The sequence below is a fragment of the Xenopus tropicalis genome, chromosome 2 (genome assembly GCF_000004195.4).
Source record: "Xenopus tropicalis strain Nigerian chromosome 2, UCB_Xtro_10.0, whole genome shotgun sequence".
NCBI classification, from domain to species: domain Eukaryota; kingdom Metazoa; phylum Chordata; class Amphibia; order Anura; family Pipidae; genus Xenopus; species Xenopus tropicalis.
The window spans coordinates 94,849,240-94,865,879 of NC_030678.2; the positions used below are offsets into that span (position 1 = coordinate 94,849,240).

General features: G+C 38.9%; 1 protein-coding gene across 2 annotated transcripts in view; it reads left to right on the top strand.

Annotated features, from left to right (window-relative positions):
* The first annotated feature begins 314 nt into the window (after positions 1–314).
* nhs (NHS actin remodeling regulator) overlaps positions 315–16,640 on the top strand; it is a 117,719-nt gene continuing 101,393 nt past the window's right edge. Inside the window, exon 1 of one of the 2 annotated variants that reach the window (XM_018091600.2) lies at positions 315–1,182. In XM_018091600.2, the coding sequence (XP_017947089.1) occupies positions 756–1,182 (427 nt within the window). In that variant the 5' untranslated portion in view covers positions 315–755. The remainder of the gene's footprint in view (positions 1,183–16,640) is intronic. The other variant, XM_002934358.5, reaches the window with a different exon arrangement.

Below are 16,640 nucleotides of genomic sequence, written 5' to 3' on the forward strand. Positions count from 1 at the left end.
TAAAACATTTACATCTCTCAGTATTTATAGAATTTTGACTACTGTAACTAAGATCATTTTCTGGTCTTTGAGGCAAGGAATTCACAGTAGATTCGCTTTCTGCCCAAAGTCAGCCCTAGATACGGGCTATGGCAATAGGGTTTGTGAAATTGCTGAATGGCAATTTGCTGCAGCACATCTTGCAATGAAATTGGGTCCTTCAGTGACTCCATGTGGTTAAAAAAGGCAGCAGCGTCTTGTGTGAAAAATCCTGATTCCTCCCCTTGCCTCCTCAGCACCTCCTCCCATCCCTTTCTGATTCCTCCTCTCTATTCAAACAACTCGCTGAATTCCTGCCTCCTGGTTTTCAGTCTGCCTCACTGTGGCATGGTGAAAGCAGAGAGAGGCAGAGAAAAGCTCTCCAAAAAGCAACTGGATGAACAGAGGGAAGCGAGGATCCAGGGAGGCGGTGCAGGGCTGCAGCACTTCCAAAGTCAGAGCTGCACATTGTCCCACATGGAGTGGAAACCATGGATATAACAATCATCAGCTACCAACAATTAGGAACTGCAAGGCATTAAAGGGAAAGCAGTGGATTGAAATATGAAACAGGGATAAGACCTGCCCAGGAGTGGCACACTGCTCTGTGGATTGCAGCAGTAATTTGCTTTCCATTTTGGAGAGGATTATCTTTTTTCGTGGAATTTTAATGTGGTTTTCTTAGGATTGGATAGCCAAGGCTTTATTGTGCACTGACGTGAAGGGGGGGATCTGCAATGCCCTTTGCCAAGAGGATTGTTGAGCCCCAGTGGCTGTGCAGGCATGCCATCACCCTTCAAGAGGGTAGCTGCTGCCGGGATCAGGGAGAAGAGCACAGGCAGCAGCACCCCCGGGGCAACTCCAGGGAAGAATTGTCAGGGGTGGTGGCACCTTCAGTGCAGGTGCCCTCTGATGAAAGGGAAACAGTGCCCGGTGATGGAAAAGATAAAGATGTGGCGCCACTGGATTTGGGCGCATTCAACAACGTCGCCTTGTCACGGATTTTGCGTCAGTTGTCGGACATGGCCCGGCATGCCTGCTCCCTTTTCCATGAGATTGAGGTGGATATACAGGTGATCGGTCGGCGGGTGAGAACATTGCAAGGGAAAATCAGCAATGTCCAGCAGGTTGTGACCAGTCTGGATCCAAAACAGGAGACAGTCCGTGAGTACCAGCTCTGTGATGTGCTATCAATGTCCTGCAATAGTCAGCAGCATCACCCAGCCTTTCCTTTCTGTGCATGACTAGAGAGCAAAGCAGTATTAGGCAGGCCATGCCTGCACAGTAGGGGGATTTTTGTATAAACAATCAATTGTAGTGAAGATGTTAATTTCCTTTTTCTCCCCTTCCAACCTCACTACATTGATAGCATGGCTTATCTTATGCTAATAGGTGCCCAAATGTGTCATTATCCCTCTCCAGCAGACAGCTAGGAAAGGCAGAGAAAATCTGCATTGCTACTCCGGCAGCAAAAGGAGTCAACAGCTGGTGTATGCAATGGGCAAGGAGGGGGAGGGGTGGGCTTTTTTTGTTATTTAAAACTTGTCCTTTTTTTTTCTTTGTCAAAAAAGCAAAAACAGATGAGATTTTTCAGGTGCAATTTGATGATAATTATAAAAAAGTTGAAAAGGGAAAGTGGGTATTCCCAAGCACATCAATTTGGAATTCCCACCCTACTAGCTCTTTGCAGTAGTCAGAGCTTGCAGCATTTACATTACAGTTGTGTTTAGTGTAATAATGCCTGCAGACTTGCAAATATGATAAAATATGATGATCATGAACGCCTGTGTTTATGTGTGCACATACTGTATGCCCATAACACCATAAAGATATTTCTAGGGGTTGAACGCCAAGATGAAGACACAATAAGAAATAGGCTAGCTTGCCCAAATCCTGCACAAAATCCCTGATCCAGCAGTACCCAGTACAGGGCAGTAATGATGTGCTTAGTGCTATGAGAGAGGATGATGGTAGTGTTGCCATGCTAGGTGTGCAGAGCTGCTGCCCTCGTGTTACTCGTATCTCTCTGCAGTATCTGGCGTCTGCCTACTTATACGTACATATGCCTTGCCAGTCGTATTTACCCATGCATAGAATATGCCCAGCATAGGGCGAGTACTACAATTGCCAGATTTGATTTGTACTTTACAACGTTGATTTTGAAATCAGCCAGCTGAAGTAACCACTTCCATACCAGACTGGAGAGCTCATCTGACCTCTGCTAGTTAGACTTTATTATAGCCTGTATCAAATGAACCAGAGCTGTCTCGTGACCCAGCACACCACCTGCTCTCTCATTCTCACATACATTCACAGTGTCACATAATACAGCTATGGTGCTAAAAAGATCTATTATCCTGCGCGTAGTATGTTTTAGGGGCACCCTTTGTCATCATATTGTTGGGACTAAGAGCAGTTTGCGCAACCTGACCCATTTCGTGTTGTTGTACTGAGCTGATGTCAGTGGTTTGTGACTTACATAAGGAGCTTTTCCTTGGCTTCTGATATTACGTATACACTGGGCAGATGCTGTGAACTGAAATCTCAGCAACACTAAGGCAGCAGCGCTAAATGATCATTCATGCTCCTAAGCAACAGGAAGGAAGAAGGTATGGTTTACATGATGATAGGCTGCTGATAGCCAATCAGAAATCGTTGCAATTATGGTAATTTTGATATTAAAAGCAGTAGCTGGACAATACAACATTTTGGTTATTATGGAGAATAATGAAAGAATAGCCCAATGTGGTTTACATTTGGTCACGTTTGTTACATAAGGGTACTGTTAATGACCTGAAAATGATTTAACACCGTCATTTGGGAGAGATACCTTTTGAGATATTTGCTGGCTATGCTTGCAGGTGACCTGAATAATGATTATTCTGTTTCAAGACTGCATTCAGATGCTTAGTACTGCTATCACTGGCTAAACGCAAAGACAGGAAGGATTATGGGAGAACAAACAACACCCTATTGAGGCTTTGCTTGTCTAGTCTCTGGTTCCTCTTCACCAGGATAGCCTTTGTATGAGGAATATCTGCTGCAGATTTAAGGCTAAGGTCCTTAATGGGGGAAACAGGCGTTTGCCTTCCTGTGCCACTTTAGCATGACCTTGGATAAGTTATGTAAGCTGGTTTTGTGTGGCTGCCTTGCATTGCAGTAGAAATGACTGCCCTCATTACATGAGTTTCTAGTATAGCTGAAATGTGGGGGCCATTACACTTGCCCCTGGGCAGACAAGCATGGAATGCTGTGACATCAGCAGGTCACTACTGATAACTGATTACAGTCTAAGGTTAAGACTGATTATAACTTACAAAACTATACAGCAAGCTTGCCAAAACTGTCCAGCAGTCCAGATCTTAGGGTCTGTTTCCCAGCATTCCTTGTAGACGGATTAAATAATAGGCATAGATAATGTTTTTTAATAAGCTTATTTCAATTAAAAACACATATATCAGTTCCTAAATATATGGACCGTTACCTCAAAAAATGTATGGCTTATCTGTTAACCATTTAACTACCACCTGGGCCAACAAGTTACAGAATGCAAATAAAGTAGATTTGTATGGGAATAAAAGTCTGTGACTCAGGGGAACCTCGGCTTGACTCTCAGCAGATAACTGCTGCATCATCTTCTTGTGGCCTCTGATTAATCAGCAGGTTAATCTACCTGTGCCTCAGGCACCAGAAACTTAGACTGCAAGCTCCTTGGGGCAGGAAATCATTGTGCCTGGAAACTTGTTTTAAGGTGAGCTGTCAGAAACAAAATGTAAGATAAGTTTTATCTCATGGAAATAAGGATTTTCTTTTAATATAATCAGTAAAATGAAGTTATTCCCCCTGTACCTGTGTCTCTTCATGCAGGAGTTGAAGTCAGATTCGGACAGTTAAGGTGGCCATACATGGGCAGATTTCAGCTGCCAATTCAGGTCCTTCAGACCAATTCAGCAGCTTATCTGACTGTGTATGGGCACCCCCGATGGGCCTACTCGAGCAACATCTGGCCTAAAATTATCCCACATCTGCTGAACGGGGCTTTATGTTAGACACCCCTTCTTTTATTTTAGGGCTAGGATGCCTTTAAAAATCTGTTGTCATGTCTGAGGTTGAAGTTAAACATCTTTTAAGTATTGCACAACAGCCTTTTGTGCAATGAGGAAGAATGAAAAATATAAACAGTGTGAAAATACTGAGTGGAATGTAGTTTCCTACTGACTCGCCGCACAACAAGCACCGTGCCCAGTACATAAAAAGAACCTGAGAGATGCTGAGCAGTGCAGAAGGTCAAAGAGCACTTTTTTCTGCACACGCCCTACTCTGTTTTTTTTTCCACTTAGCATGTGGGACATTTCATTTCAGAGCCTCCAAGCCCAGATTTTCTCATACATCTATCTCCTTCCAAAAATAAGATATGGCTCTATTGTTCCCAGCTGCATCAACATATCCAGCTCCGAGGCAGCACATTCACAGACAGCTTTGATTTATTTTCAAATACATTTAAAAATTACTTTTTAAAAAGAATTCTACGGGATTTTTCTTGTTTTTTTCACTAGGGTGGGGTATAGAGCTGGAGATGGAATTAGTCCATTTACTGCACACAAGGGCTGTGCACGTTACCTAAATTGTTATCCAGGGATGTCTTTATAATTGGCATTCAAAACATCGTTTAGAGAGTGTTTAATTAACACTTTACAGAGTGTTGTTTTTGTAAACTGAGTTGCATTAGTTAAAGCGCTGGAAAAGTAATTTTATATGGTTGGGAAGCATATGTTCCCATGCTATGTTACTGTCGAATCTGAGGCAACTTTGGAGGATGAAAAAAATGTTTAAATATACTGGCAATGCACATCTAAATGTGCTAACCTTATCTAGGCTTTGTGTGTGAGGTGAGTGAGGGTTAATTGCGAGGAACATCAGGCTTACCTCTTAGCTGTGCCATTATTTCTGGAATAGTCCCAAATTATCAACCAAAAAATTATGTGGGTTTCACCAGGGAGCTAGGGAAGGGGTCATTCACCTGGAGAGGAATACTGTGGATTAGGGCATGAACTGACCACATTAATAGCGTTGGCACAAACTACTTGAATTTTCACACTGGGCAGGTATGTTGTGAGGGAATATGTGATCAATGTGCCCTCTAGTTTACTAACCTACTGCAGTGGAAGATCTCCATTCATACTAACGGTTCGTATTGTAGGAAATTACATAGTGAAAAACCAAGGGACAGCTTGCAAAGGTGTCTTCTGGGTACTCCTTATAAACTTAACTATAGGGTGATGGGCACCTTAAATTGGAAGCTTTACTGGGGCAGGCACTGATGCATAATCTCTGTAAAGCATTGTGGGAAAAAATGGCACAATACAAATTAATCATTTTAAGTAGTTGTGCTTCTTTAGTTTGCAAACCTGGCAAACCCACTTAGGCAAGGTCAGATAGGTGTGTCGGAACATTGCAAGATAACTTGGTCACCTTTCTTTATACTCCTCTTTAAATGCTCGGAGCACAATTTTATAACTACTAAAACTGGCTACTCATAATGTGAAATGATTCAGGTATAAAGTAGTTTTTATGTTGGAATTTAGACAAATATTATATGCCTTTCTTAAACACACACACATAGCAGCAGTTAGCAAATAGAGAGAACACCTGACACTTATGAGAGAGAGCAGTGCCTATACTGCTCGAAACTCCAATGCCGTTGGACCATGGGTTTAAGGTATATGCGTAAGACACCAAGTGAAAGATGTACACACATAAATGTGACTGACTGCATGGTCTAATGGAAATGACACGTTGGGGCTGCTTGGGTTCTTTCAGCGCTGCTTTTTCTTACATAGCCGAAAAACAGGACACCAATGCATCCAAAACTATCCCTCCATAAACTTGTATTAAAAGTGCAGTAGTGACTTTGGGTATTTTTTGACAATGTTTCATAAAGGTGTGGGATGCTTTGTTAAGCTGCTCCATATGTGTCTGTAGCATTCTGCTAACTTCAGATTTAGTTAAATCTTTAGCCCTCTAGCCGCTAAATGTCAGCCATTGCTGGAGGGCAATGGTTTAGGCATTCCTGTTAAATGACTTTAGTGATTATAAACCAAAACACAAACAAGCCCATCCCCCCACCATAAAAAACTAAATGTAAAAGTAAATGATGATTTTTTAAATGTCTTTAGTAACCTAAGTCTAGATTTTACCAAATTATATGGCTAAAAATCTATTCATGTTGATTGGTTAGACTTGCAGACTCACAGCAGGGGCCATGTACAGCATTTGTTGTAGTTAACATTTGCTGGAATAGACACCTGTGCCTGCAAGTCATGAATAAAAGAAAAGCATGGGCTTTTTGGTTGGAGGCCCCCTGGGGTTCCTCGCACTGTTTATTTGTCTTGACAAATGTCTTTCATTCTAAGTTTTAACCATAGTTGCTAATTAATGGGTACTGGCAAAGGAAATCCAGAACTTGTTTTTAAAGTTCAAAATTTGTTAAAAAATATTTATTATTATTATTTCCATTTCTGTTTTGTAAGTAAATAAATTATTTACCAAGAAGCCAACTATGAATCATTCACTTTAGGATTGTCGCCAACATACCTTAAGCCAATGGACTGTACCTTGTGGCTCAGTAATTAATTAACTTATCTGAAGGGGTTTGCAGTAATTCATCTAGATGCTTATCTTACTCAGCCCCCAAAACCTAATGCAAAGAAAGTTCACTTTGACCACACCAATCTGTACTTTCCTTGGAGGCTGGTCTGTTTTTTTAAAGGCGTCAAAAATGGCACATGTGATGGCTCAGACTAACCATTTGCAGCTAGAGCAGAGTAAATAAAAACAGTGGAATGTGGCGCTTGCCACACTAGTGTTTCAAAGACAAAAGGGCAAGAGCAAGAGCGTGTCAGAATTCTACAGAAAAGAAAAGATGGAAAAACAAACAGGGGAAGGACTTGAGGATTAAACTCTGTCAGTAGTTTATCACTGAAAAATCACCACTCCTAATTATTTTGTTCTATATTACCATTACTGGGCCAAAGGGGGGATTAGTAAATAACAAAGGAGAACTTTAAAGGGAAAACAAATATCTGGGTAAGAAGGTAAACAAGAATATATTAATCAATTAGAAAGGACCCAAGCATCTAGCAAAGAGTGCTGTTAGGCCTAACCCTGCTAAAAATACTCATGATTTCTTAAGGCAATTCACAATACTTTCTTAGGCTAATGTTTTACTAATCACTCAAAATGGAACAATTAAGTAAACTAAGTAAAGCTGGCCATATATGTATAGATATGCTTGTTTGGTCAGGTGGTCAAACAAGCAGAACTTTAGGCAGGTGGTAGGGCACATTTGTCTGATGTGTTCTTTTCCCTGACAGGCCAATCGTGGCCAAGTTAACAAACCAATGACTACCTATGTTTGGGCATGCAAGACTCATGCAAGTATGTGTCAGGCGTTCAGCAGACAGACAAGCTCAACAATGTCTCCGACTGAATGCAGTGAAACCTGGACATCTAGGGCTCACAGTCACTTGGACATACATAGTGTCATGTAGTGTCATGTCACATGAATCAGGGTAAAACACCTTATAAAGATATTAAACGTCACCTTGCGGTTTCTAGAACACTATAGAAGCACTTTTATTGTTGCCATTTGGCAGGAGAAGGTTATTTTATCCCATGTTGTTACATTTATCTGTTGTGCAGTTTTCAGGGAAGGCCAATATAGAAAGTTAACTAAATAAAAGAATAAGACAGATTTGCCAGCATGATTAGCAGTTTACTGCTTACCATCAAGAAACATGTAATCATAAATCAAGTAGAAGAGGCATGGTGGGTGTTTCAACAAAGGACATACATACAGCATTTACTTTATTCAACTGTATTAGGAGTAAGGAGAAAGCTATTATAAATAAATATTCACTTTGTCATTTTTTCTTTCATGTTGTTCAGGACATTCATGCACCTGGGCAACCACAAAATGCCCCCTAATTTTACTAAAAATGTTTTCTTGTACTATGTAGCTCCTGTTTGAAATACTTCAACTGCTAGCTGAGTCCCTAGGGCATAGTATTCGTGGGTCTGACTTCTCTAAACCCACAGATAGTGTGCATAATGATAGAATGTGACATCTGGCATTGGACTGGTTGTTTGATGTACTGAAGGTTAATTCTGCATTACATGGGTGAATAGTAAGAGTCACTGGCCATATCTTACTAGAAAATATAGACATACTGAAGTCAGGAGAGTGTGTAATGCAATTATTTGTTCTTTTTTAAAATATAGGACAGTTATGGGACCTTTTATCCAGAATGCTCTGGACCTGGGGCTTTACAGATAAGGATTATATATATCTTAGTTGGGAGAAAGTTCAAATGACTGTTGTATTATTATTATTTTTATTATTATAAGAGAAAAAAAGGAAATTATTTGATTAAAATGAGAGATGGCCTACCTGCCATTCGAAGCTGGATAATGGGTTTACAGATAACAGATGCCATACCTGTACTTTCATTGGCACTGGATCTAACAAAAGTGAAACAAACTCCCATGGGCCATATACTGTGGAATTAAAAAAAACATTATATGGGGAGTTAGGAAATATTTTCTTTGTACTGATTTTTTTAATATATTCTTTATAATGATTTTAACATTTTTAACATACAAGTAAGTCATCTTAGCTTACTCGGACTAAAGCAAAATAACAGATTTGCATCCATAGTACATATCAAAATAGAGCTACAGGAAATTTTTACATTTAAGTAATAATGTACCAATAAGCTTATGACTTTGTATGTAAATGTATAGTAAGCTATAATGCTATGCTATAATGCTATGCAAACAAAGAGATTCTGTTAATGAGCGTATGAAAGCAAAAGTATATTTAGGTCTATATGGCTGCAGATATGAGTTATAATACTGTATTAAGGATATTCAAAAATGAAACAATACGTGTATGTAGAAAAAAGAGAGAATAAAAAAAGGAAAATAAAACAACACTCACTCAGCTGGCCCATTTTCTTCAATAATATACATTCAGAAAAAAAAGGAAGGGAAATAAATATACATTAAGCTCCTAGTCCAGTTACAGTGCTTTATATTGGTCAGATTCTAGAAATACTACCCAGGCAGCCAAGGTTTCTGATTTGTACTGATTTTATTGTTGAATAAAACCAAGGTACCAAGCCAAAAGTTATTGTTCTGTAAACCAAAGCAAGCATTCTCCATAATATATTGGCCACATATGGTTGCCAATCCTTTCAGGCAGGGGATTTATGTTCACTTTGGCTGTCTTGTTGATTAAGGATGGGGCACACCAAATTTCCCAATATTACCCTTATTGTTGCATGGTATTTCCTGCATGCACAGAATCAACTTGTCTGTCATTATATGTATAATATTTAAAATAAATGACTAATTAAAAGGATAGCTCTTGCTACCTCTCTGAATTAATAAAAATATGGGATAAATAAGGCCCCTTCGGCACATTAGAAAAACTAAATGTAAGCTTTAAACTCTCTCTTTAACACATTTAAAGTGTATTGTATGTACACTTGGTTGGTTCAACATCCCCTGTAACTATTTTCCAATAAAAATGTATGTAATGTTTCCATTAAGTTTAGTTTAACAGTTCTGGCACAGCCTCACTTTAATTATGTGCATTTTGTTCATGGGAAACCTACAGAGCATTTCCACAAATTAGTGACTGAGATTCAAGCGTCTGGCTTGAGAGCGGCATTAGCTATCTTAGTGGTTTACACTAATGCTCCCAGTTTTATGGCAAACCTTTGTTAAGTTTATGCTCCGTTCAATCTTGTGATGTATATTTTTGCAGAGGACGTGAGAACTGTAATCACCGTAAAAATAATAAGAGCAGAAGGAATGTGGAAATGGGAAGATTTATCAAGTGGCGACAACTTTTATTGGCCGTGTGCTCTCTCTCAGTGAAGTTGGCGTGGTCATGATGGAATGAACTTGCTATGAACTTGAGAGAGAGATGTCGGCTTAGCACTTGTACTTTTTACGTTTGGAGCACGCTATGTCTTCCTGTAGTTGTTGAATGGGCAGTAGAGCTGTTATAAGACACACATATATTTTTTGTAAACTTATTGGTTTCTTTTTTTTCCTCCTGTCAACGTGGAAGTTATGGGACTCTGTCAGATCTGCCCTAAGTCTTAAGGCACACCTAATGATCTTTGGTACTTTGAGTTTGCAACAGTTCCAGTGCTTGCCATCAAAATGATGTTTGTGCATGATATTTTTTTTGCTGTGCCTATTGGTGCTGAGGCAATCCTGGAATTACAACTGCATTCAATGCAGTACCTGCACTTGTGCTCGATTCCTCAGAAGTGGTGGGGCATATGCACTGGTCCTGAGCTCAACTGCACCCAAAGGTAATGAGCATGTTTAGAAGCAAGTAACCTTAATGAATGGTGTCAATGCACACAATTGCTTCCATTTTAGTGCAACCACACCGCTACTGTGTTCATAAATGAGCCCTTATGTTTCTCACCCTTGCCCTGATTTCCTATGTGTGCCTATTAGTGGCCAGTCTGAAGGGTCACCCATTTACCACTGAAATCAGGGCTTTCTATTAAATATGCAGCCTGGCTTATATTTAGGACGAGGGCACACAGTACATATATATATATGCTTCTCTCAGTCCGAATCAAGGCTGTATCAAGGCTCACTTGTATCAAGGCTCACTTGTTTCTTAGGGCTAGGGCACATGGTGTGTGTATCTGTGTTTTTCAGCCAGGCTGAGAGAAGTGGATCTGCTTGCCTATGCTCCTCTGTGTGCCTGCATTAAAAACTATGGCAACTGCCCCAGTGTGGGCATCAGGTAGGATTGCTTTGGGTTACTGGGCAAAACATTATGCTTGGAAAATTCTCCCCGAAGTTATTCCTAATATCTTGTATATGGGAGGAATCGAGAGCTGAGAGGTGTGACCATTACTTCATATATGCATTGTTTCTTTAGGCTAGAGGAAGCAAAGTTTCTGTTCTTGTCATACTTACTAGTCAAGAGCTTGTCATTCATCATGGGAAGCAGTGCAGGAACTGATAATTCCAAATAAAACTACTTCATCCACTTGCCCTCAAACAACAAATGAAGTGTAGATTTACTCCTATATTTATATGAATAGCTGTTCAAACTGATACTAAAAAAAAACAATTCATGTTTAATTAACATGCCCTTTTAAGCAACAGGGTTTTTCACATGAGAAACCATATTACCCAGGTTATTTTTTTATGTATAGTACCAAAATTTTTAAGGGAAATGTGCACCCTTGCTATTATTCTGTGTAGTAAAAGCCTGTGTCAAAGCCTTTTTTTGTCTGTGATCCAGATTAAATGTGAAATTCTGCCTGCCTACCCACAACTGTTTAATTACCAAATCTTCCTATAATTATTATTATCTGTTGCAAAAGAATATTTTACTGCATTACAAAGGATCATTGTGCCCCATCCTGAACACCATGAAGACCCAACCTTGGGTACCATCCTATAGGTTAAAAAACACTACTGTACAGTTTTGTTTTATTATAATGGAAAAGCAACAAGTATTACAAAAGAAAATCTACAAACTGTTTTACAACCTACAAAATCAGTTTGCATACTTTAGCACTTTGTCTTTAAATGCATAATTACCACCAAATGGTGCCCTTGATGTTAGAAGGCATTGGAGTGTTGTGGCAGTCTGCTGAAATGGGATCTGTTTGGATAGGATTTGACAGTATCTTTGCACAGTGGTGCGGTTGTTTAAATCATTGAGCTTTGACCTTATAAAAATCTGTGTTTCAAATCATATGCAATCTCCATGTAATCGATGTTCCCCAGAGCTCCAAGACTGACTCTTTTGGAATTGTTAGAACCATTAGTTATTCGCTGTCTTTCAATGATCAGAGGTTTTGAAGACTTGTGGCTCTTTGCATAAAAATCAGAGAGCTCTTATATGGTTATTTATCTTTTTTCAAAGAATAAAATCAAGGGTCCGTCAAGCTATCTGGATTAGGTTTCTTGTGGTACAAGCATGGTGCCCCTTGCTAATACAGAAATGTGAGTTCTCTATTTATAATATCCATGTTATGGTTCCTGTGATGAGAAAAAGCAGTGTGCTCACTAGTAGACTACTATTTAATAGTAGGTTAAATCTTGTGAGGTGAGCAGAGCATTGCTTGTAGGCGGTGGTACATTAGCAAATGGAAAGCCCCAACCTGTATTAGAATACAAATTAACCTGTGTTGACTATTTCATAGTGGAATGAAATACAGGTCAATATGTCAGATTACAGCATGATAGCATCAGATAAATTGCTTAGATAAAAACAGAAAAAACACTTTAATAGAATGACTTTAAACCAGATATTTGCATTAGAAAAATTAGTATTATTAACTTTAAGCATTCCAATGTTGTTCCCCTATGGAATGTATAGACACTAGCTAAAGCTCTCCATGCACAGAATGTCCATTTATAAGGGTTGGGAGGTCTTGGGTAGAAATTTTAATGAAATATTTTGTGCTTCTGGTTGATATAAGTTGGTCTTTCAAGACTGAAATTTGGTCTGTAGTGCCTTCCATCAGGGCATGAGTGAGAAGACTGGCTGACATAGAGAGCTTTTCTCACAGCTGAAAAAAGCAGATCATTGTAATCTGGCTTGTTTGTGTGTCCATCTTAAATAATATACTGGTTCAACTGGACAATTAATAGCAGTATATCATTATGTATACAGCTCTAATGCCACCATAAACCTCTCGGTATAATATACAGCTTGCATGCTCACTGAAGCCACTCCCAAGGAAGGAGAAATATCTTACGAGAAAGAGGGAATCAGAATTATTATATTTACAATTATGTACACCACTATGCACTGATAGATTGTCAGCAATTTTAAAGGGAAAACTTGGTTATTTTAGAACTTAGGTGTAGAAATAAAACAATTGTATGTTGAATTGACATCAGTTAATGATCACATGTATAAAATAGTTAATTAGTATTTGCCTGGCTAATGCTTGCCATACGTTGTCTGAGTTCTCTGATATCTGGAGAATCAGTTTAATGACTTGGTGGAAGTCACACATGACATGAACTTCCAGGTCAGTCAATGACCCATATACATAAATTTATGTTAATCACAAGCCACGAGTTACCCTCTGTCTTTTGAATTAATGTTATAGTGACCCACAGCAAATAGCAGGGTTTTGCTTGCCTTTAGAAGTATCAGACATCAAAACATCCAATGTGCCATATCCCTTAAAAATGTTTCCTAACAGAACTTTGAGTCCACAAATCAGTTCAAACAAATTCACCTCTAGGCAAATTATTATCAGGTGCTTTCAGAGTTTAATTTTTATGGGGGGTCAAACTTAGAAACAGAGCAGCCCTTTTTTCTTATTTGTATTCAAAAGAAGATATATTATTGCAGCAGCCAGTTAATTCAGGCAGATCGGCCACCCAAGCTGCACTGAGTGTGTATCTGACCCCAGCCAAGGGAGGAAAGTGCAAGATAAACATATATCCTCCCTTACTGAGCCATTTAAAGACTGCTGATTTTATTTTGCATTTATGCAACCTGAAGCACAGTATGGAAAAGGGACATTTTAGTTTTTAGGACCGAACAATAGTGATGACCAAATCTGACCCAACAAATCTCAAAACGGCAAAAATTTGTGAAATGGTTTAAAGTCAATGGATGATTTTTGCAGCACTTTTTTTGATACTGTGTTTTTTTTTACTGCATGACCTTTTTTTGCAGCCATTTGAGTCTACGGGCATTTTTTTTTGCTCTGAAACCTGCCAAAAGATTTTGTTCATCACTACAGTGAACCACACTACAAATTGCTACCAGAAATTACACATAATTTGACCTTAAGTCACAAAATATTCCTTCAGACTGTAAGCACTTGTCACTTATTCCATTTCTATTCTGTAACCCTTGTTTGTCATTGTAAGATCCCTGTATTTCATAAATTCATGTAAAGTGCTGTGGAACTTGCAGGCTCTGTGTAAAAATAATATTATGATGATTTATGCAGTACATCAAATATACTTTCATGTATAAGTGTGCATTGTTTGTGATAGATTACATCTGTATCAGTTTATAAATGAGTAAGATATAATGCATGCAGTTTGATCAGTATGTATCTCTAAATATTATTTTGATTATGATTATTTTCTAATGTATAAAGCACCAGCAATGGGAAGCAGAAAAGCATTGGAATTTATTATCTATCACCTTGCAATGGTCTAGTGCAGTTATCTGAAACCAAATGTTGGGCAGAATCCTATGGCCACTGCTGATTTTCAGGTCAGAATTGTTATTATCCTTTATTTATAGCACTGACATAGTCACAAAGAATAGTAGAGCATACAGTCTAAGGACCACTGCATACATCTCACACACTGGGGTCAGATTCATCAGAAGTCAATTACCCTGCATGTATGTTTTTGGACTGCAAGAGGGAACCCACACAGACAGCAGCTAGTGCTCTGGTCAAAATCAAACTAAGGACCACAGTGCTGAAAGGCTCAAAGTGTTAACCACCGAGCCACTGTGCCCCCTATAATTTTATGTAAATCATCCATGTTTGCATTTTTTGTGACTCCCATTAACCTAAATGGCATGGTATGTTTTTATATAAATAAACAATATAAAAACGAGGTGGTCAAAACTCGCTTTTCTGTCTTTGATTATGGCGGCTTCAATTCTATCTGTCTTTACCAGTCTGTAGGACTATATGGAGAGTGAGGTGGTCAAAATCTGGACCAGACTTTATTGTCCCAAATGAAAACCAAGGTTGAACATTGCTACCCTCTTTCCTTCTCATTAAAACTCTCAGGTGATGGCTGACATAAGATGCTGAGAGTTGTAGTTTGCTGCAGCCTCAGGGCTTATAGCAACTTAAATTCCTTGCTCAAACTAAAATCTTCTATTATGGGAATTTATAAGCAAAAATGTTAATGCCTGGAGTCTCTGTATCTTTCTTTGGAACAATAATAGTGATTCATCTCGTCTGGGGAATTTCCAGTACTGACTGGGATGCATTATTAGTAAATGCAAAATATCACTGTGTTTACAATTCCTGCTGTCATCTTCCCAACATACAGTATACGCTCCATATTTAGTAACAGTAGTAGTTCCCAGACTCCTACCCCCAGCCAGCTTGACAGACCTGTTTCTGTCACTCATACAGAGGCTTCTTATTTTTTGGCAAAGCAATTTTTTATTTTCGGATAACAGAAACAGTGAGTAGGTAAGAAAAATACATTATTTATAATACAAGCATTTCCAGCAGGTAGCTTTTCTAGATCTGAACATGTATTGACATTCACCTAAGATTTTTCAATTTTTAATGCAGATGTTTGCAGTGAAAGCCTTATTATAATAGACGGTATTCAATGCCCCAATACTAAATATAGGGGGGCAATGTTTGTGAAATTCTACAGTTTCCATATTTTTCTATACACTCTTTTAAAACACTAGTTAACTTATTCATACTGTATATATGAGTGGAGCTGCAAATACTTCAACTGCTTCCAATTAGGTCTTGCTCCATAGAGAGATGTCGGTGACTTTGAATGCATGGATGAAGTTTCTTTAAATGCAATATGTTATGAACCTTAGCACTGGGCCATGCTGGCTGGACACCCTAGGCAACACAATCAAAAAGACAAGATATCAATACAGGTTGCAAGGAGGAAATTACACCAAACACAATATGTTATAAACATTGCTGGGCCAAGCCATCCAGACTCTCTAGGCAACCTGGCTGGCCACCTCTCCCCCAGACATATGCGACTAAATGCACACATCCACATGTTGACAGGGTGGGAGGGGTCACTAATGAGTGGGCAGTGGGGGAATGGGGGCCTGGAGTAGGGGTGTGCAAAAGAATAGATATGGGCTCTCCCCTCCCCCAAACTATTGTGCCCTAAGCAGATGCCTCTTCTGCCTGCCTCTAGTTCCAGCCTTGATAAACATTACAGGTAAGGATACTAGTTGGGTATTTCCTTTATTATTTCTTTTGCATACAAGAGCAATAAGAAAACGAATATTATTAAGGAAGCCATAGGGAAGGAGACTATGAATGACATAAATATAGATATGTATCCCACCTCTTAGTAATCAAAGGGAGATATAAAACCTGTAGTGGATGTAGTTCGGGTGGCCTTTCCGCTTTCATAATTAAGTTGTAGCATCACCATAGTCATTATTGCAGCCAGCCCTGATTTGGCATGGTTGCCTGTTCCTCCATAACAGGACAAAGCATTTTTTGACTTAGTCCCTTATCCCTAGTCTAAATCCGATGTGCGTGAGAGATCTTGCTTACTTTTCTAAAGCTTCAGTGGATCAGCATAATAGCTTGAACTGATGAATAAAGAAATCCTAAATTAAGCTTGTTTATGTGACGTCCTTGGTCTTCTAATTACCAGGATGAATCTTTGTCTATGCCTGGCTCCAGTGTTATCTTCCAGAAAAGAGATAAGTCAAACTTAAATCTAAAAATGAGTACTTTTGAACTATGTATTTAAATCTTATGTAACATATTTACTATTGTAGTAGTATGTAGTTTGCATGACATTTAGGTATTAATTGTCTGTTAAATACAACTACAATGTAGTAGAAA